At 36.8% G+C, this 20,992-nt stretch overlaps 1 protein-coding gene across 4 annotated transcripts in view; it reads left to right on the top strand.

Moving 5' to 3' along the window:
• The window catches only part of NCKAP1 (NCK associated protein 1), a 62,143-nt gene that overhangs the window by 19,397 nt on the left and 21,754 nt on the right, over positions 1–20,992 (top strand). For 2 of the 4 annotated variants that reach the window (XM_071561609.1, XM_071561612.1), the window contains 19 exons: positions 2,445–2,537; positions 2,737–2,793; positions 3,925–4,067; positions 4,154–4,244; positions 8,206–8,343; positions 9,006–9,054; positions 9,543–9,699; positions 10,382–10,438; positions 10,969–11,065; positions 11,276–11,382; positions 12,439–12,571; positions 13,822–13,903; positions 14,385–14,443; positions 15,017–15,162; positions 15,679–15,811; positions 17,444–17,563; positions 17,819–17,958; positions 19,093–19,224; positions 20,543–20,761. In XM_071561609.1, coding sequence (XP_071417710.1) covers positions 2,445–2,537; positions 2,737–2,793; positions 3,925–4,067; positions 4,154–4,244; positions 8,206–8,343; positions 9,006–9,054; positions 9,543–9,699; positions 10,382–10,438; positions 10,969–11,065; positions 11,276–11,382; positions 12,439–12,571; positions 13,822–13,903; positions 14,385–14,443; positions 15,017–15,162; positions 15,679–15,811; positions 17,444–17,563; positions 17,819–17,958; positions 19,093–19,224; positions 20,543–20,761 — 2,153 coding nt within the window. The remainder of the gene's footprint in view (positions 1–2,444; positions 2,538–2,736; positions 2,794–3,924; positions 4,068–4,153; positions 4,245–8,205; positions 8,344–9,005; positions 9,055–9,542; positions 9,700–10,381; positions 10,439–10,968; positions 11,066–11,275; positions 11,383–12,438; positions 12,572–13,821; positions 13,904–14,384; positions 14,444–15,016; positions 15,163–15,678; positions 15,812–17,443; positions 17,564–17,818; positions 17,959–19,092; positions 19,225–20,542; positions 20,762–20,992) is intronic. The other 2 variants (XM_071561610.1, XM_071561613.1) reach the window with 1 other exon arrangement.

The raw sequence follows: 20,992 nt of genomic DNA on the forward strand, positions 1-20,992 counted from the left end.
TGCTAATAGACAAAAGAAAATTTCAGATTAATTATATCAGGTTTTTTTAATCTTGCTATATTATGCTGAAATTTCTACAGGTTTTCATAGGTCTTAAATCTAATTTACCTCATTAAGCAAAAACACTGTTGGTATAATTTATATTTTAAATTCGTAGAGAATAAGTAAACTACTTAGATCTAACCAGTCAGCAAGGCATGGTTAGCTATCATGAAAATAATCTTTTAATGCTAGTGATGTTTTTAAGGCTCATTTCTCCAGCTTATCCTATTTTAAAACTTTTGTTGGATATTGAAAACTGTTTGATAATAAATTGCAGGCAAAGGAAAAAAGTCTTAAACTAAATACAACACAATATAGGACCAGCAATTTCTAAACAGCTGTTGGGAATTTAGTAATGGAAAGTTTTGATGCAGTGGGTGTGGAAAGAGCTACACCCACATTCCTGAGTGATAAAAATGCAAATAAACATCCAATATGCTACATGTTGTGAGCTGTTCTTCTAAACATGACCCATCGGGATGCGCTCTGTGAATGGAACTGTTTGCCCTGTACTGATCTGAGAGTGGTCACAGCTGATACATTGTTTTACTTTGATACTACTCTCTTAAACAACTTTTTTCTGACCCCTCCAACACTCAGAATTCTGCGAATGATCATCTTAACTCTGTAGAAAAGTATTAATATCCTTTAAGTATAAATATTTCTGGGAATACAGGTAACTAGTTAAGAATGCACAGCAGTGGTCCCATAATTCTTGGTTTAGTGTGTACCTCCGTATGCTCTGTGCAGCTCCACACAATTTATGAAAGATTATTGTTTCTTTTGCAATTGTAGCTCCCAGCACCATCTCTCTTTTTGCTGTATCTCTCCACTTCATGTATTGTGCCTTTGCAATTGTGGTGTCCTGAAGGAGTGGACACTCAATTTCTATTTGCTATGCCAAAAATAGATTAAATGGAAATTACCTATTTCCTGTAGCATATGAGATTTATCAGGGCAAGTTACAAAATAAACAGAGGTACTTTCAACTCTTTTTCATGTACATCCCAGCTGATGACGACGTGAGAGACAAATAGTACATAGGGGAGGCATCAAAGTCGCATCCTTGGCAGTGGGGTCAGAGTAGGCAGGAGTATTTTACAGAGTAGCCATTCCAGTTTGCTCATAACTGTGTATTCCTGTCTTCCTTGGCTATAGTGGAAGTCTTATGGCTCAAGGCTTCTGAAAGTTATCATTACCTCTAAAAATTCAGAGGAGAGAAGCAAAAATTAATTTACAAGGGCTACGTAGTAGTAATGCAGGCAATCTGTTGTATGAATTTAGAGGAATTTTAATGCTTTACATAAAGCTGGCAACACAGAGCACAACTTCATAAAGAGAGGGAGCTGAAGTACCATATTAAGTTCTAATCTCATATGAAAATAAGCTAACAATTTATTAATTCTTTCTTATAATTGACTGCTCTTTTTGAGAGGAAAATCCTATTTAACTAGATAAGTATTTAATTTAAACTTGGAGGGCACTTTTTCCTGTCAAGTGTTGCAACTGCTTTAGCTCAATTTATGTATCAGGAAGGAGACTTAATTCGTGGCTGGGTATTGCAAGTTAAATAGCTGAATCCTTGCAGTGTTGTGAGACTATAATGCATAGATAAATAGAATAGCTGTTCAGTAGCAGCTGGAGGTTTTATCTTCTCAATTACCAGGGGTGTGGTTCCTCTAGAAAATTTTGAAAAATAAATATTTCATTGTCTGTTTAGAAAAACCCACATGTGAACTATTTTATGCTTTTGTATTCACATTTGCCTGTTCCATTTTATCCACCAGTGTCTAACGCTAGTGTTTTGCTTCTTTTTTTTTGTTTTATTTTGTTGCTTTTGTTTAAATGTATTATTGTGTTTATATGGAAATGGTCAAAGAACCGTTACTGTATTTTATGTTTGTATCTACATTTTATTTTGCATGCTTAACGTGGCTTTGCCTGGATATTCTTTTTGGTAAGTTCAGAATTTAAAAGCATAATGTTTTTCTGTAGTAAAGTTTGTAACCTGCCGCCTTCTTTTCTCTCACCTCAAGTAACGTCATTATTTTTTTGGCATACTGATTTAAGCTCATGTACTGTTCTGCTTTTGCTAATTATACATATGATAACACTGCTTTCCTAACTACCCATTTTCATCTCTAGCTGAGCTAAACAGTACGACTGGTACTAATGTGTACTAATGTGACTTTTATCTTCAAAGTATAGTTGGCAGCTGTTAAAATGATTTGTGCTGAGAAACTCTGTGTATACCTGAGACACACAGAACCTCAGTCTTAGAAAACCATGTTACAGCTTCTTTGCATAGCCTGGTGGTTACTCTGCACTTCACAGGTATTACTTTTCAGCAGCTTTCTCAAGATCTTCTAAGAACGGTGTGCGTGTTTATGTTTCTCTTTTAGCAACAGCTTGCTCAGCTCCAGAAAGAAAAGTCAGAGATTCTGAAGAACCTGGCATTATACTACTTCACATTTGTTGATGTTATGGAATTCAAGGTAAGGTATTACAAATATGTCAGCTGTCCTGTTACATCAGGTTTTTGTAATTTTATTTGTGAAATAAAACTACATAATGAAGTAGCTGAACTTGTAGCTCTAGTCTTCAAATAAAAGAATATTCAAACTCCATCACTAATCATTGTAAAATGATTTAATTAGATCTTTTTAAACTTAAGTTATTCCTTTGTTTTTCAAGGACCATGTCTGTGAGCTGCTGAACACTATTGATGTTTGCCAAGTCTTCTTTGATATTGTAAGTTTCTGGGTTTAAACTTCCAAGAATGTTTCTTATCAGGGTCCTGTGAGGAGAAAGACTCACTTAGGTTAGCCCAAGAGATATGACATCTCTAATTATAAATGTAAGAGAAATAAAAACACTAATCTTCAGAATCTTTAACTTCTATAATAGTTTGAAATCAGAGATAGACTATTTTCACTGGGCTTCTTAGCAGTAGTTACAGCATTGTCTGTTACCACACATACAAATCTTTGTAAGTTTTGCTTTATGGCATCTACAAATTAATTTTTAGGTTTTGCTGTTACCTGTATGCTTAAGCCTTATGAGACTCACAGGACAGGAATATTACTGGTGTTCACATAACCTATTTGAGGAGGTCATTTCTGGGGTTGACTAAAGCAAGTAAAAAAACATCTAGAAGTGTTATATTAAAAAAAAAAACAAAAAGAAAAGTCACAACTAACCAAACAAACAAAATCCAACAAACCAAAAAATCCTCCAATCCAATAGGCAAAATAAGACCCCAGGAAAATAAACCCACAAAACCAAACAAACCAACCCACAAAAAAGCAAACAAAAAAGCCACAAACCCTTAACCTGAAAACTCCACAACCAAACTCTGGAAAACCCCAAAGGAAAACCTTGAATACCTTTTCTTCTTTGTTTCAACTTTGTTGTTGTTCATAATGTCACCTTGCTAGATTTAGTCATTATTCTAAATTTGGCTGACTGAGTTTCATAATATAAAAAAGGAGCAGGTATATCCTATGGAATGATGTTACCTGGTCACTGGGATATGTGATAGCTTTTTATGTTAGACTCTTACTAAAATGCATTTCGTATGCGAGGCTGACTCCTTAGTTAACAGCCAAGGAAAATTTTCCTGTGTATCAGGTAACCTGTGACTTTTTAGCCTGTAAAGATTTATTTGCTTGCTTGCTTTCATGAGTGCAAACAGTTCTGGGAATTTGAGTGAATAAACTAAGATTATACAAAGTCATATACAACCAGAACAAGAAGTTTGTTCAAAAAAGAGTCCATTGTATTTAAAAAATGCTGAAAAATGATGGAAAGGTAAGTAAAATTTTTTATGCTTGTTTGTAAAAATTTTAGAATGGTAATTTACAGGGATTTTTTTATTTCTAGACTGTAAACTTTGATTTAACAAAGAACTACCTAGATCTGATTATAACCTACACGACTCTAATGATACTGCTGTCCCGAATTGAGGAAAGGAAGGCTATCATTGGATTGTATAACTATGCCCATGAAATGACACATGGAGCAAGGTAAAAAATCTGCTGTATAAGAAATTTCTATAATGATAATAATAGTAACAGCTACACCTGAGTGAATTGTTTGTTGTTGCTTTTAGTGACAGAGACTATCCACGCCTTGGCCAGATGATTGTGGATTATGAAAATCCTTTAAAGAAAATGATGGAGGAATTTGTACCTCACAGTAAAGTATGTAACTACTTTTTTACAGGCATGTACTCCATTAATTGGGAGAAACAGATTGAAAAGTAAATATACAAGTTTGTTTTGTCAAAGGCTATTTGGTGTAAATTGTATATCAGATTTTATTTTTAATGGATGTCTCAGTCTGATGATTAATAACATTTTAAAAAGCAGAACCTATAGAAATACAGAAATGGTAAGACCCACTAGTAAGGTGCCATTTTATGCAGTAAGGATTAGAAATTAATTAAAAATCAGTTGCGGATCATCTGAGAATAGCTACATCTGTGTTTTGTGCAGGTTTGTAGCTTGAAATTCAGGAGATTCACAGTGTTTCTATTAAGTTGGTTGTTTTCTTGGTTTACCATTCTAGATGAATGTCATTTTTTATTTTGTAACCTGAGGGTTTTTGCTTTCGTTGTGCTTAAAGTGGGAATCTGGGGATCACCACTGTCTGTTCAACAATAACTCCTGTACTCAAAAACTGACATTGTGTACCCTGCTCAGTTGCCTTCACTGAATTAAATGAACCCAATTCCTTCACACTTTTCAATACAAATGTTTTGAAGTTTGCGTTCTCGCACAGCTGGATGTGTTGCAGTTTTGTGATGTTTTATCTGGGTGGTATTTTCATATAAGAACACTTTGGGAAAGTGACAGAAGCTCTGCCAGTGTCAATGTACATCCTGTTTCTCATTTCCCATTTGTCCACTAGGCTTGCTGTTCTGTCAGAGGAACTAGATTTGTCTGAACATGGCTGACCAAATGTTAGTTATTCAGGTGTTATTTTCTGTGCTTGCAAATGAATTGCCTAGCAACTTGTTTTGGAATCTTTGACAGGAGCTGAAGTTAAATAATAAGTTATTGCCTAAACTTTTCAAGGTTTGTTTTTTGGTTTTTTTTTTCTGTTTTGATGTCTAGGTACTGTTCGTGTGCTCCTTCTCTAATCCCCTTGAGATTTTTCTCAATTTCCTTTAAACTTTTTAGGATTGCCACTGGAAGTTCAGGGAGTTTTAGGAAAAAAAAGAGGGGTTTATCACCTTTGGGGGAAAAAGGCAGGCCACTTGTGAGGTGATTAAGGATGCTGTTAGTTCATGCAGAAATAAAATTAGAGAGGTGAAAGCACAAGTTGCACTTAATCCAGTCACTTTAGTAAAGGATAATAAGAAGTGTGTTTATAAATACATTAATAGCAAAAGGAGGGGCAAGGAAAACCTCCAATCTTTACTGGACACGATGGGGGATATAGTTACCGAAGATGAGGAAAAGGCTGAGGTACTTATACCTTATTTGCCTCAGTTGTCAACAGTAAAACAGGTTGTTCTCAGGACAACTGGACTCCTGAGCTGGTAGACAGGAAGCCGAATAGCCCCCCTGTAATCCAGGAGGAAGCAGTTAGTGACCTGCTGAGCCACTTGGATCCTCACAAGCCTGTGGAACCAGGTGGGATCCATCTTAGAGTGATGAGGTAGGCTCACCAAGCCACTCTCCATCATTTATCATCAGTCTTGGCTCACCAGGGAGGTCCTGGATGACTGGAAGTTGGCCAGTGTGACTCCCATCCATAAGAAGGGCTGGAAGATGGATCTGAGAAACTACAGGCTAGTCAGCCTGACCTCAGTGCCTGGCAAAGTTATGGAACATACCATCTTGAGTGTGATCACATGGACATGCAGGAATGCCAGGGAATCAGACCCAGCCAGCGCAGATTTAGGAGGGGCAGGTCCTGCCTGACCAACCTGATCTCCTTCTATGACCTGGTGACCCCCCTGGTGGATGAGGGGAAGGCTGTGGATGTGGATGTGTCTGCCTGGACTTCAGCATAGCCTTTGACACTGTCTCCCATAGCATACTTTTGGAAAAACTGCAGTCCACAGCACTTTCTGCTGTGCTGAGAGCTGGCTGGATGGCCAGGCCCAGAGAGTGCTGGTGAACGGAGCTGCATCCAGCTGATGCCCAGTCACTAGTGGTGTCCCCCAGGGGTCAGTGTTGGGCCCAGTCCTGTTGAATCTCTTTATTGATAATCTGGATGGAGGTATTGAGTCTACCAATAGCAAATTTGCATATGTCACCAAAGCGGGGGGGAGTGTCCATCTGCTGGAGGACAGGAGGGCTCTGCAGAGGACCTGGAATAGGCTGGGGAGATGGGCTGATTCCAATGGTATGAGGTTCAGTAAGGCCAAGTGCCAGATCCTGCACTTTGGCCACAACAACCCCATGCAGCGCTACAGGCTGTGAACAGAGTGGCTGGAGAGCATTCAGGCAGAAAGGGACCTGGGGTTACTGGTTGACAGGAGGCTGAACATGAGCCAGCAGTGTGCCCAGGTGGCCAAGAAGGCCAGTGGCATCCTGTTGTGTGTCAGAAATAATGTGACCAGAAGTACCAGGGAAGTGATTCTGCTCCTGTACTCGACACTGGTGAGGCCACAGCTTAAGTATTGTGTTCAGTTCTGGGCCCCTCAGTTCAGGAAAGATCTTGAGGTGCTGGAGCGGGTCCAGAGAAGAGCAGCAAGGCTGGTGAAGGGACTGGAGCACAAGGCCTATGAGTAGAGGCTGAGGGAGCTGGGGTTGCTTAGCCTGGAGAAAAGGAGGCTTGGGGGAAACCTCATTCTCTACAACTACCTGAAAGGAAAGTGTAGCAAGGTGGGGATCGACCTCTTCTCCAAGGCAACCAGCAGTAGGACAAGAGGGTGCAGTCTTAAGCTGCACCAGGAGAGGTTTAGGTTAGACATTAGGAAGAAGTTCTTTGCAGAGAGAGTGATTGGGCATTGGAATGGGCTGCCCATGGAGGTTCTGGAGTCACCATCCCTTGGAGGTATTTAAGAAGAGACTGGATGTGGCACTCAGTGCCATGGTCTAGTAGGCACTAGATGTTGGGTCAAAGGTTGGACTTGATCTCAGAGGTCTTTTCCAACCTAGTTGATTCTGTGGTTCTATTTCCCTAAATCCTCTGGAGTGAAATAGTTATGAATATTTCTAATTTGTCTAAATATTTCTAATTGTCTAATGTTATTTTTGTTACACTTCTGTTTGCATAATTCATGTCTTGGTAAGAACTCTTATTTCACTAAGGATCTTTTCTGGTGCACATTTTAGCAAAGATGCTTCACTTTTCAGTGTTATCTCTTGTATTTAACAGTGGATGAATCCTTTCCCTTGAAATGTTTTGCAAAGCTGCCTTTCAGTCTGATTTTTGCTCTTGTGCTTATTCTGTGCTAGAGGTATAAATTGGGGTCAGGGATCCCTTCAGGCACTGTGCTGTAGAAACACATTCTTGGTTTGCACTCTCATGGAATTGCACACTTAGGTTATCCTTTTATCATCTTGCTGCTTTGCAGCAAACCTGACAGTTGTTTAGTCCTTTACATTAGTTTCAGCAGATGACTTTGGTTTTTTTTGGCTTGAGTGACCTTCTCTGCTGTCACAGTACTCAGACCTGGCTCCCTGAGGATTCATACAAGCACCACTGTTGGTACAAAAGTCATGGAAAAGACGTAGGACACACTTCCCCAGATAAGCTTAATTTGTTACGAGTGTGCTCCTGTAGATATTACCTGCTCAAATAATTACAATTTGCTAACAAAGGGGGAAGAACATACTGAATGATGTGATAAAGAAGAGAATAACACAATAATTGGGATGCTTGAATACATAACAAACAACTTGCAGTTGTATGTGACATTGTGTCCTATTGATTTTTTTTCCCTTGTCCTGTAATTCTGAACTCAGTATCTTGCAACTCTAATTAAAAATAATAGAAGTCAAACAGTGTTACTTCTCTGCTTCTTTCTTTAGCCTAATGTAGTCTTTTGTATGTTAAACAAAATGCCATAGGTTTTAACCTCAAGTTTAATTTCAGAACTAGTTCAGGAGAATGTTTTTATGATTGTTAGTAATAATGCTGAGAAAACAGCAGTGTTGATAAAATAGTATTAACCATTCAAACTAACCATTAGCCTTTTTTTAGTCCCTTTCAGATGCTCTGATTTCACTCCAGATGGTCTATCCTCGACGAAATCTCTCAGCTGACCAGTGGAGAAACGCACAACTACTGAGCCTCATCAGTGCCCCCAGTACAATGCTTAATCCTGCACAGTCTGACACAGTATGGCCTTTTAATTTGCATTAGATGATTCAGTTAAGCAAGGTTTTCTGTAAAATAGTTTTCTCTTTGCTTATCTCTTATGTGTCTTTTAATCAGAGAAGTAAATAGGGTCATTAGGAGAACTGAATAACATAGTGCTAGGAAAAAGTTTTCTTGCATTAAGTAAAGCTCCTGTTACATTAGCTTGTGTCTTCATTTCTAGTGTTTGATAATGAGAAGATGAAGGGAATCAATGTTAACTTCTGCAGTGTAGAGGAAGGGAATCCTGTGTACTGTCTCAGATGTTTGTGAGCCAAGAGACTGGAGATTACAACTGGTGCTTCCTTTACAATTTGAGTTTACACTTGCTACTATCTCAGTTCTGACATGAATGGTTGTTGTTCTGACACAAATTGCAGCATTAACAGATGTCAAGTAGTGATTAGTATACATCAAAAGCCTTTTTAAATACACTGTTTGTTGAAATTAAAGATTTGTCAAAATTTGAGATACTGAAGGGGTATGGAAGTTCATTTAATGTTCAAACACTATTTCTGAAGTGCCCTGTTAGTGATCATCAGCATTTAAGGCTTTGTATGTCCCTTTTTGCTAAAAATTACTTCTCATTAAATGTATTGTCTTTTATATGCTTGGTGTACTACAAATTACTGTTTTTTTAACAGATGCCATGTGAATACCTCTCTCTCGATGCAATGGAGAAATGGATCATTTGTGAGTAAACTATTTTGAAACAGCTCATGGTTGTATTAAAAAACAATAGTTAACATTTAAAAGACTTATTTGCTTTTCTGTACTGTGAAAAAGCCGTTGTATTCAAGTAAGATTCTGGAGAACTTGATTAAATCTAATTTATGTGTATCATACTTCTGCATGCAGTGAAGTGAGAATTCAGCATATGCTGCTAGAATGCAGTTTGTTATCAGTTTATTCCAGACTTTGACTGAAAGTGAAGGCTTTAGTAACTGTGATAAAAATAGCCAAGTGGTTTCAGCGTGAAGTCATTCATGTTACAAACATATGACAGAAATACCTTCTAGAAGCGTAGGGAGCTATTCTTTGTATATAAGACAACGTTATCCATTCATGAGTTTATTAATTATCTGTGTGAACTGTTAAGAGACAAGGCATAATCATCTCACTGTTCTTTTACTTTCTTTGTGCATCTGGTTTCTGACATACACCAATGTGAACTTACGAAGTTGGATTTATTTTGTGCCATGGAATCCTAAATAGTGATGCTACAGCTTTGAACCTTTGGAAACTTGCACTTCAAAGCAGCTCTTGCTTGGCTCTGTTCCGAGACGAAGTATTTCATATTCACAAAGCTGCAGAAGACTTGTTTGTAAACATAAGAGGGTAAGTTTTTATTCTCCTTTGTTTCTTTCAGAAATGTTAAAAACATATTTCTTGAAGAACTGTTTCAAAAATGTTACTTCTGCTTCACATAAATTTCCTTAAGTTTGCAAACATTTTTGCTTCATATCCTGACTGTTTTTTAATGCATAATTTTTAGGGGCCTGATTTCATAACCGCAACTTTTTTTATCTCAGTTCTCAAAAAGTCCTGTGAATCAGTCTCTTAAATGACAAAATTAAAATTAATGATCTCATCCACAAATCTTGTGGAAAAATTGGTGTCCCTGCCCATGGCAGAGAGGTTGGAACTAGATGATCTTTAAGGTCTTTTCCAACCCAAACCATTCTGTGATTCTTTATCTAGTAAAGGGTAATGATGTTACTAATAGAGTCTGCTTCAAAAATTGCATCAAGCTGCCACTGTTTCTGTGGTATATCACATCACTCAAACAAAGTTGTGAGTTCTAGCAGCGAACACCTAAGTGGACTTCAGTAGAGAGCTTCTTTTGTTAGGCTATCCAGTTTTGGCATTTAGCTCTGATCAGGGGAATAATTCTCATGAGCTTTTTGCTACGTACTGCTTGCAACAACATTGAGTGGGACTCCTCTCAAGTCCCACCTCAGGTCTTGCTAAACTGTGCTACTGGTTCTTATTACCTTCTTGGATTGTTTTTCATTTGCAGCTACAACAAGCGTATTAATGACATCAGGGAGTGCAAAGAAGCTGCTGTTTCACATGCGTAAGTGTCTTACAAAGTTTTTCTGAAAGATTTTAATGCTGATTTTCTTAAAACAAAGTTATAAAGAACGTATAAAAGGGATTTGTTGAATTACTCATGCATTTTCAAATGTGATCGGGTACCGATTGTTCTTTTAAATCTGGATTTGCTTAATACCATTATCAATTCAAATTTTCAAATTTTAGATTACTTTTTCAAATTATCTGGGTGGAAGCATTTAGTTTATTCTTTAGTTTCTTTTTGTCTGATTACTTAAAATGAGAATGCAAATTAAATGGAAATGTTTTAATGGAGTCAAATGCATATCACTGAGGAGGAGCAAAGAGCTTGGGTTTCAGATTTAATGGTACTTAGGGAATATACAGTGTTGGTGGTGGGGATGCCAGTTTAAGTTGATCCACATTCTTCAAAACTCAACTTTTGAAGTTGGTAGAATGTAATGTGCCTGTGCTGGGGTTTAAATGTTTTGGAAAATCAGATGTTCTGTGGCTGCACAGTGGATGATGTCTCGGATTGTTCTCTTGATGCAGCGGCTCAATGCATAGAGAGAGACGCAAGTTTTTACGTTCTGCACTCAAAGAGCTGGCCACTGTCCTGTCTGATCAGCCAGGCCTGTTGGGTCCCAAGGTAATGATGCCTCTTACCCCTTGCATTTGTACAGTCCTACAGTGTGTTTCTCAGTGGCAATACCACATTTGGTTTGTTTGGGGGTAAAAAAATTCCACTCTTCACTCTGAAAAAACCTACTTTGTTTTTAGAGACTAGTTGCCTCTTAGTGTGCACAAACTGTCCAACTGTTGTGTATATCTATAAACTTGGGAACAATTTTTTTTTCAGGCACTTTTTGTATTTATGGCATTATCCTTTGCTCGTGATGAAATTATTTGGCTGCTTCGTCATGCAGATAATATGCCAAAGAAGAGTGCAGATGATTTCATAGATAAGTATGTACAGTTTTAGTGTTATACCTTAAATATTAGAATTTCCCAGACAAAATACATTTGAAGGCAAGGGAATCTCAGCAAAGGAGATGACTATATGGAAGAGTTGAAACTTCAGAAAATTTTTACCTGGGAGTATTAAGCTTCCCATCAAAATAGAAAACTACAAGTGCTGACTTTAGAACTTGAGCACATCAGTAAAAATTAATTTATAAAATAAAAGTATCTTATAAAATTTTTACGCCTTTTTTGTTTACTTTGGATAAGCAAAATAAAGCTTTATCATGTGTCTTCAGTGTTGCTGATTTTTGCATTGATCGAATCAGTGGAGGAGGCAATAAAACTGTCAAAAAGCTTAATTTGTGGATTTGCAGAACAACTCTTGTAGCAAAATGTCTTTCAAATGAGCTAAGTTTTATGTAATTTATTTATGACTGCATCAGTGTCACCATAAACATGGTAAAAATGAGGAAAGTGATTACAAGATCTTACAGATGTGGATAGGCAGGAAACTTTATTCTCAAGATTACTGAATACAATGTTGAATTGTAGGACTTAAGGATTTTAAATGAGTGACAATGACAAGGCTATTTATAGCTTCACTAGATTCAGGTGCTAAGGAAGGATGAAGGTTCCAGAACCTCTCTGAAACAACCTGTGCAAGTACTGATCAACATCATGGCTTGGCAAAAAAAAATACAGAAAAGCAGTTATTACAGTTGCATTTTTCAGGTCTAACCACTTTTTGAGAAAAATATTTTCTTCAAATTGAGCATTATAGAAGGGCATCTTAATCGAAAAAGTGATGAATAGTTATGCAAACCTTTGAGGATTACTGTGGTGGTATTGTGCTGACTTATCTCCTGTTGAGTGGATTTACCTCACCAAGAAAATGACCTGAGTGAGCTCCTTTTACAATGCGATCAAATGCTTTTCGTACAGAAATTACCCATTGATGATTGTTGTAAAAACAAGGTATAGGAGGAAATACTGGTAGAAATTGGTTTTAGTATGTTGAGTGTTTGGTATTTGTAAGGTTTCCTTTGTCTTCTTGTCTAGGCACATAGCTGAGCTAATATTCTACATGGAGGAGCTCAGAGCACATGTGCGGAAATACGGACCAGTGATGCAGAGATACTATGTACAGTATCTCTCTGGCTTTGATGCTGTGGTCTTAAATGAACTTGTGCAGGTATGATGACACTGTGGTTCTGGGTTCTCAAATGCAAATTTTGAAAACGGTTTTTGTCCAAAGTGACTTCATGAAGCACGTCCTGGTTTGTGGACTTTGATGAACACTATGGAATAAAGTAAATTACATTACTGTTTAATTCTAGGATATAGAGTTGTACTTTTAATTTCTACATAGAATCATAGAATATTCTGAGTTGGAAGGGACCCACAAGGATCATCAAAGTCCAACTCCTGGCCCTGCACAGGACCATCCCCAAGAGTCACACTGTGTGCCCGAGAGGACTTCTTGAACTCTGTCAGGCTTGGGGCTGTGACCACTTCCCTGGGGATGCTGTTCAGTGCCCAACCACCCTCTGGGTGAAAAACCTTTTCCTAATACCCAGCCTAAGCCTCCCCTGACACAGCTTCATACCATTATGAATGATGTGAATTTATATATTTAAGTATTCATAGTTCAATACTTTAGTATTTTCAAGCATGATTATGTTTGGAAACAGTGAAACAAGTACTGTCACTGAAAGAGGGTTGTAGAAACTTTTTCATATTTAGCCCAACCAAGAAAAGATAAACTTTCTGAATTGCTTTGATTTCATTCCCTAGTGACCCCACTAGATGGAGCCCACACTGAAACAAGGACGAAAAATTACTTTGTATTTTAGTTGTCATTAATTCATAACAGGTATCAGGCACAAGACTACACAAGTGATTGACTGCTAATTTGGCTTTTTTCAGCTTTAGGTTAAAATGTCAGTCATTGCTGGAATTAAGAGAAACTTCTGTATTGTATTATTTAATAGATATACAATCCTGTTAGTTGCTGAAACTGAAAAGGTTTATGTTGTGTCTTGTAAAATTTGAAAACCTGATAGCCCATCTTTCAGGCAAAGTCAATATTAGTAAAAAAGTGTTTGAGAGAGGGTATTTTTGGAAGCAAAGTGATGCTGACCTGGGCTCCATTATATCCTACTCTGGCCAGATTTTCTTTTAGATAGGACACAAAATGCATGGCTATGTTTACTGACAGATTTTCCTGTTTTCAGCAGATGTTGTTTTGAAAGAAAACTTCCCTAGGTATTTGTCATCAACTAATGAATTAAAAAGTGAAAGCTCTTGAGTAGCAGTATTTGAAATATTCTATTGATTAAGTTACTCTGTGTAGACTTTTGTCAGAGCATAGCTGATAAATGGGGAATGGGTGCTGACATTGTTTCGTAAACGACATAATAATACCAAAAACATTTATTTTAGAATCTTTCAGTGTGCCCAGAGGATGAATCAATCATCATGTCCTCTTTTGTAAACACAATGACTTCACTAAGTGTGAAACAAGGTAAGTTTAAATGAACTTGGGGAAATGATAATAGACTGGCAGAGCCTCTGGAAAGTTTTATCACTTTCTGTTTCATGCAATAAGCAGAAGCAGATAATTTGTGTAAACTGCATTTGTTCCCTTGTTTCTCTTTTGTTCCTGTATCTGCTTCTTGTGGTCTGTCCCTTTTCAAGGGCAGTTCCATACAGATAGAGTTTTTGAAGAATGCTATTGGGTAGTAATATATTTTAATATTTTGTGTATTTTAATGTAATTTCTATATATTTTAATATAGCAAACATATTACACATCTTTCCGTGTAAATATTTTAATTACAATTAGTATGATTGTGCTGAATGGAAATTTTTGGGTAAAAGCACAAGTTTCATTACCCAAATAATTCTTTAGTACTTTGGGGGGTTTGAGAAGATCGGATAGAGTATATCTGAATTTGTAGTTGTTTTCCTAAAGGTTTTCTGTTCTGTATTGTTCTCTGATGCAGTTGAAGATGGAGAGGTATTTGACTTCAGAGGAATGAGATTAGATTGGTTTAGATTGCAGGTAAGATTGGGTAAATATGCATGACACATGACTAACTTAAAATCAAAATGTTTCATAAATTACTCCTCTTCTAGATTACTCTCAGACTGCAAGTGGGTGACAGGCTGACTAAAAATAACCTCTTAAAATCAAACAAATATCTAAACAGATTATTTTCTGCATTTTGATAAAACTTTGCTTTGCATAATTTTTGCAAATCATCCTTTGTGGAGTTTATAACAGTTCAGAAATAGAATGTGTTGGGGCTGAGCAGTTTGGCGGCTGTGTGGGGTGTGATTCAGTCTGCCCACACTGTTAAGGGAAGGCTTACAACAAGTGCACATTTGTGTTTTGTCAATACATTTGTTCTCCAGTTTATCTGTGAATTGCTGTCATATTCAAATGATGTGTGGAGGCTTCTTTGAAAGGCACTTTGCTTTTTTGGAGCTTTAATGGAAACATAAAAGAATCCATGCATGGTCTGTAAGTATACAGGTGTCTTGTGCATAGCACAAACAGTACTGGGCAATAGCAATGGAATTTGCAGAAAAGCAACTGTATATATAACATAAAATTTTCATTGTGTCTTTCCAGGCCTACACCAGTGTTTCTAAAGCTTCGCTTGGTCTTGCAGACCATAGAGAACTAGGAAAAATGATGAACACAATCATTTTCCACACAAAGATGGTGGATTCTTTGGTGGAGATGTTGGTTGAAACCTCAGATCTTTCTATATTTTGGTATGTTACTAAACTGACTGTCTAGGTTTTTTTAATACTTATTGTCTGGTTTGTCCTTGCAAGTATAACTTTTAAATGGCAAACTTCATAGGAAGATAGGCCAATGGGATAATAAATGGGGATTTCTGGTTTCCAGCAGAAGTAGTTTGAAAAAGGTATTTCTGAGCATCTGTTAGAGAGATTCTTCAAGCAGTAACATAATTCATGTGGGATCATTTGCAGACTCTTCCTTAATACTTTTCTGCAAAAAGTGCAAGTTTTTGCAGTCCTTATGTGGCAAATATCAGAATAAAAATATGATGATTATAATAATAATAAAGATGCACAAATAAAATGCATAAGAAGTGAATGCAGAAAACAAATGTCAGAGAAAATTATTAAAGCATAGGGCAATTTTTCCTGTAACTCCAAATCTGATGCTAACAGCATGTTTGATTTCTGTGAAGTAAATTTACAGTAAAATTGTTTATGTGTTACATTTAAGTGTCTGATTAATAACTGGTTATTTCTGATCAGCTTTTATAGTCGTGCTTTTGAGAAGATGTTTCAGCAGTGTTTGGAGCTTCCCTCTCAGTCAAGATACTCAATTGCATTCCCACTGCTTTGTACTCACTTTATGAGCTGTACCCATGAACTATGCCCTGAAGAGGTAATTTTAAATACATTGTCTTGTTACTTTCATCTCTGATTCAAAGTAGAGTGAACTAGAGCTGAACACTGCAAGAAGGTGTTTGTTATGGCTGTGTAAAATTTGAGGGAGGAGAATGATAAAAATGGAAGTAAAACAAATACATTGTTAGGCTATTCTTCACCTAGAGATCTCAAAATCATTTTGTGAGGTGAGAAAGTATTATCATCTTTGCTTTAAAGAGAGGTTAGCTGAGGTACAAATGTTAGATGACTTTTTCGAGATCATTCAGGCTTAGATGCTAATAAATCACATATGCCTGTTAAAACTTAGAAGCAACAGTTCTCCTTTCAAATGCTGTATAAACTCAAAGTTAGGAAAAGGAAATAGGAGGTTGGGGACTCTGTATGGCCTGTTATAAATAGTATTTCTTCAGTAAGAACAAAGTGATCCTAAGTGATACACTGTATAATGCAAGCATTTGCTTTGGTAAGAACTGGGTAATGCACGCTCTTGTTGTTGGAGTAGTTAGAGTTAGAAATAAAAAGATACAGTGTTGCTTGAAGATATGAAGCCTTTGTTTAAAGAAGCAGTTTGATTATGAGGAAATTCTTTCTGTTGTAATGAAATAGATCGTTTTGTACATTTCCTGTACGTGCATTGACTTTGAAATTACTCCAGGGTTAACTTGGCCATGAAACTGCTCATGAAACTGTGCTTTCAGTCTTAAAGTGCTCATCTGAAACAATTAATTGAATAAGATTTATTGTAATATTGTAATATATTATTTAAACATTAAATTCTCTTCTGCTAAACTTCATGCAATAATATGTCTATACAATTATTTCCCTTGTATGCTTTAAACAGTGGCAAACATTATTTATAGTGGACAGCCACTAAAAAGTTTCCAGGAAGGCTTCCCTTCAGGACAAGAGACGTCTTTGAGAACAATTATAGTAACAGCAAGGAATCAGTAGCCAAAGTCCATGGGACACCAGTTGCTGTGCATTCAGCTGCAGCAAGCACATTTTGTCACAGCCAGCAGAACTTGGAATTCAATGTCTGAGTTGTATGACTTAGCAATTATCATTTTTGAAAAATAATCTTGGCTGTGTTGTGTACAATGTGTGGTAGTGTGTCTGTAAAGAAAACATTAGTGGTGAAAGGAGGATTTCTGTGAGACAGAAGCTATGCTTGTGCAGATCCAGTGACAAGGAACTGAATCCAGAAATTAATGCAGCAAAGCTTCATTATTGACTTTTTTCCAGTGGTCTGAAGGGCACTGCTTTCTCTTATAGCTTGAGTTGCATGCTCTTTTTGCCATGATGAGACCTTGATAATTGGGCAGGTAAAAGTAGAATTGATCCAAAATTAAATATGAAAACCTACTTGTTAAAAATATTTTTTTGCCTTTTTTTTACAGAAAATATTTTTAATTATAGTATGTCAGTCACTTTGAAAATTTCATGTTTCAAATTGCTTCCAAAAAGAAATAATGTCTTGGTGTCAGCATTATTGAGGACTAGTTTATTATTCCTCATATCCTGATTATATGATTTAGTGCACTGTTCTCTTCTGTACAGTGTGTCTTTTGTGAATATTGTAGGACTAATGGGAAATTGAATATCCTGCTCCATTTTTCCCTTTTGGCAGCGCCATCATATTGGAGACCGTAGTCTGTCCTTGTGTAACATGTTCTTGGACGAAATGGCTAAGCAAGCTCGAAATCTTATCACAGACATTTGCACAGAACAATGTACATTGAGTGACCAGGTGAGTGTGGTTGTGTCTCCTTTGGGATTTTTCTCCATTCAACTTTCTGAATTTTTATGGTTCTACTTCCTGTTCACTTTTTTCTCTCTGTTTTGGAGAGTTTCCTGTTTATACAATTGAAGGTAGGTTGAAGAAGAATTTTTCATACTAGAATTGTGTAGTTCATAATCAAAGGAAGAAAGTGTTACTTCTGTGATGAAGTCTGCTAAAAAATTGGATTTTAATTTGGAGTGCCTATTTCTTTTTGTTTACTAGTTGCTGCCAAAGCATTGTGCCAAAACTATCAGTCAAGCAGTGAACAAGAAGTCAAAGAAACAGACTGGAAAGAAAGGGGAACCTGAAAGGGAGAAACCAGGAGTAGAAAGCATGAGGAAAAACAGATTGGTTGTGACAAAGTAAGCCACCTCTTCTGTTCCTTGCGTCCCAAGTCAAAACATGTGTTTTACATATTGATTGCTTTTTGCTTAATTTTTTTAAGTTTTATTGACTGTAAATACAACAGCTTTGTTGTAGTTTGTGAGTGTATGATGCTCCTGTTACTTGTATAGAGACTGAGTTCTGTTACATGGAGCAATAGGAATGTGTATCTCTTGAATTTATCCCCTTGACTGTTTTCTTTCCTGACCAGAAAGGATCCCTGTGCTGTTGTGGTAGCCATGTGCTCTGGGAATGTGAGCCCAAGGTGTGGATGGCACCTTCTATTCTGCCCTGGTTTAGCACTGTCAAGTGCAGGCTGGGCAGGAAGTTGTTGCTGCCCTAAGGCCGTTGGCTGCCTTTGGCTCCTGAATTGGAGTTGTGGCTTTAGTGGCTGTAGAAAAATTGAGAATAACAGCAAATCAATAGCGAAACCAAAAAACTCACCTGAAAGATAAAAGAGGAAAGGTTAATAAATACAGTTTGGGGTGTAAGAGATGAGAGGGTAGGAATGGGTATAAGATAGGTGTTAGGGTTGCTCAGGGGACAGGATAGAAGCGTGAAGAGGAAAGAAGCTAAAAAAAGGAAACTATAAATGTTTAGTGTTGTGACTGGGAGTGCCTAAACACACACACACAGCTGAAGGGGAAGTGATTTTGCTACAGTTGGTACAACCAAATATCAGAGAACTGTAAAGATTAGAGAAGTTGAGAGAAAGAGCTTACTTGTAGCTTAAGATTCTCTCCCCCAATATGTTTTGGTTTTTACTACTGGCTCATAGCAAATATTACTTGTTCAGTTCAGTTAGGGATAAAACACCTTAACAGTCTGTTCTTTTGAAGGGGGGGAAAGACACGTATGTGTGTGTATATATATTGAAAAAATTAATCTCATATCACTCTTTGGTGCAGATCAATATGCAATTGTAGGATGTTTTCTTAGGCGAAATACTGTTTAGACATGCTAGAGAAGTGTCTCAAAGCAGAAGATGATAATGAAGAGTTAGACCTGTACCTGATATTGAGATGTAATCTATTCAGTGTGTGCTTTTATGATAATAAATGCTTATGTTACATGAAGTATTTTCCTTAATTTCTCCTTGTCTGTTCTTTAAGCCTGGACAAACTGCACACTGCACTTTCTGAGCTCTGCTTCTCAATCAATTATGTACCAAACATGGTGGTTTGGGAGCACACGTTTACCCCAAGAGAATATTTAACGTCTCATCTGGAAATCCGCTTTACCAAGTAAGAAATATTGTGGAGTTAGAAGCATTGATACACAAGATAAGCCTTTGCTGATTTATGTTGGAAATACTGTATACTTATATTAAATTAGTGTTTAAAAGTGGATTGAGAAAACCATGCGTAAAATTCCAACTAAGTGATTATTAAGTTGTATGTGCAGGTGTAGACAATTGTCAGTTCCTGTCTTAAAATGTTAAAATGCGAATCATCTATTTAACAGACAGATCCTGCATTCCTAATCTTTAATATTTTGTGGGAGTTGGTGACACCTGTTTTCATTCTTTTGCACAGTGCTGGATTGTTTCAAGTGTTTGAGTTCACTTTTGCTGCCTTGCTGAAAGGAAATCTAAAAGTCAGAACTCAAGACCTGACAAAGCCAACTAAGAACATATTTTAATTACTTTTTTTAAAATAAAAAGTATTGGCAGTTGGTATTCCTGTCTGTTCTTACTTTGTTCTTTGCATCATTTTGTACAGAAATAGGCAAATGGCAACTTCTGGAGAGGACTGAGTTTTAAACCACCCTTCTATCCTAGATGTATTTTGTGCTAAAGATAACTAGTTACGTATTTAAAGCAGGGTATAAAAGTTAAGTTTTAACATGGTATTAGTTCACTGGAGCATTCCAGTCTTTCAGATAAGACCAGGTGGCATAAAAGCAAAGATAATTTCATAAAAGTCAGCTCAAATCTTCAGATTTATGAACTTAAACCAGCACGGTCACTTGTGCTTATTAATTTAATTTTGGGAAGGTTTGACTTGTGCGTTGGGAGTGACGTGGCTGGGAGATGACTTTTGGAAACTGCTTTCCTTTTACTTGCCTCCTGAAAGAAATAAGACTTGTTAGGCAAACAAAATAAATGTTCCATTTATGATTATTTTTCAGATCTTCAAGTGGTATTTATTTCAGAGGCTTATCATTTCCCTTTAAACGTAGGGGTAGTGTTTCACTGTTAGGATTTGTTTACTCTTTTAACCTGCTGTGTTTCATGTATGATTGAACTGGAGCTTATTATTATGCCACTTAATCTTGTTATTATACCAATTTTGAATTTATTTTGAAATAAGAGACTGCCTCAGAAGCAAACTATTGAAAGTACTTATTTACATATATTCAAACATCAACAAAGGTGTTACTTTAAATAATCTGATGTTCTCCTCCAGAATATTCACCTCTGATAAAGGTAGTAATCCACTGATGCTTTTTTGGGGGGTTTCTATTGAAAGCTGTGGACACAAAATCATCTTTGTAGTTGCATTCTTGTTGAATTTTACTAATAAATGATTTTATTTGTTTCTGATTCTTTTTTCCTAAAAGGTCAATTGTTGGAATGACTATGTATAATCAAGCAACACAAGAGATTGCAAAGCCTTCAGAGCTGTTGACCAGTGTAAGAGCCTATATGACAGTCCTCCAGTCAATAGAAAATTATGTACAGATCGACATTACACGAGTGTTTAACAACGTTCTGCTTCAGCAAACCCAGCATTTAGATAGTCATGGTGAGCCAACCATTACCAGTCTGTACACAAATTGGTAAGTAATTACATCAATGCTGTTAGAAGATTTTTAGAGGTGTTGTTTTCATGAATGAAAAATCTGGAATTGGAGAAGTGTAGTTATTTAAATTTTCTTAAGTTTCCAACATCTCAAGTTTCCTTCTCTCAATACCTGCTGTGAAATTCACTTTCCTTAGGGAAAGGATGTAGTGTAAGATACAGGTATTGTTGCCTAAAATTCAAGAAAAAACTTTTTGAGGCAATATTA

Source organism: Pithys albifrons, chromosome 8, assembly GCF_047495875.1.
Source record: "Pithys albifrons albifrons isolate INPA30051 chromosome 8, PitAlb_v1, whole genome shotgun sequence".
Lineage (NCBI taxonomy): Eukaryota > Metazoa > Chordata > Aves > Passeriformes > Thamnophilidae > Pithys > Pithys albifrons.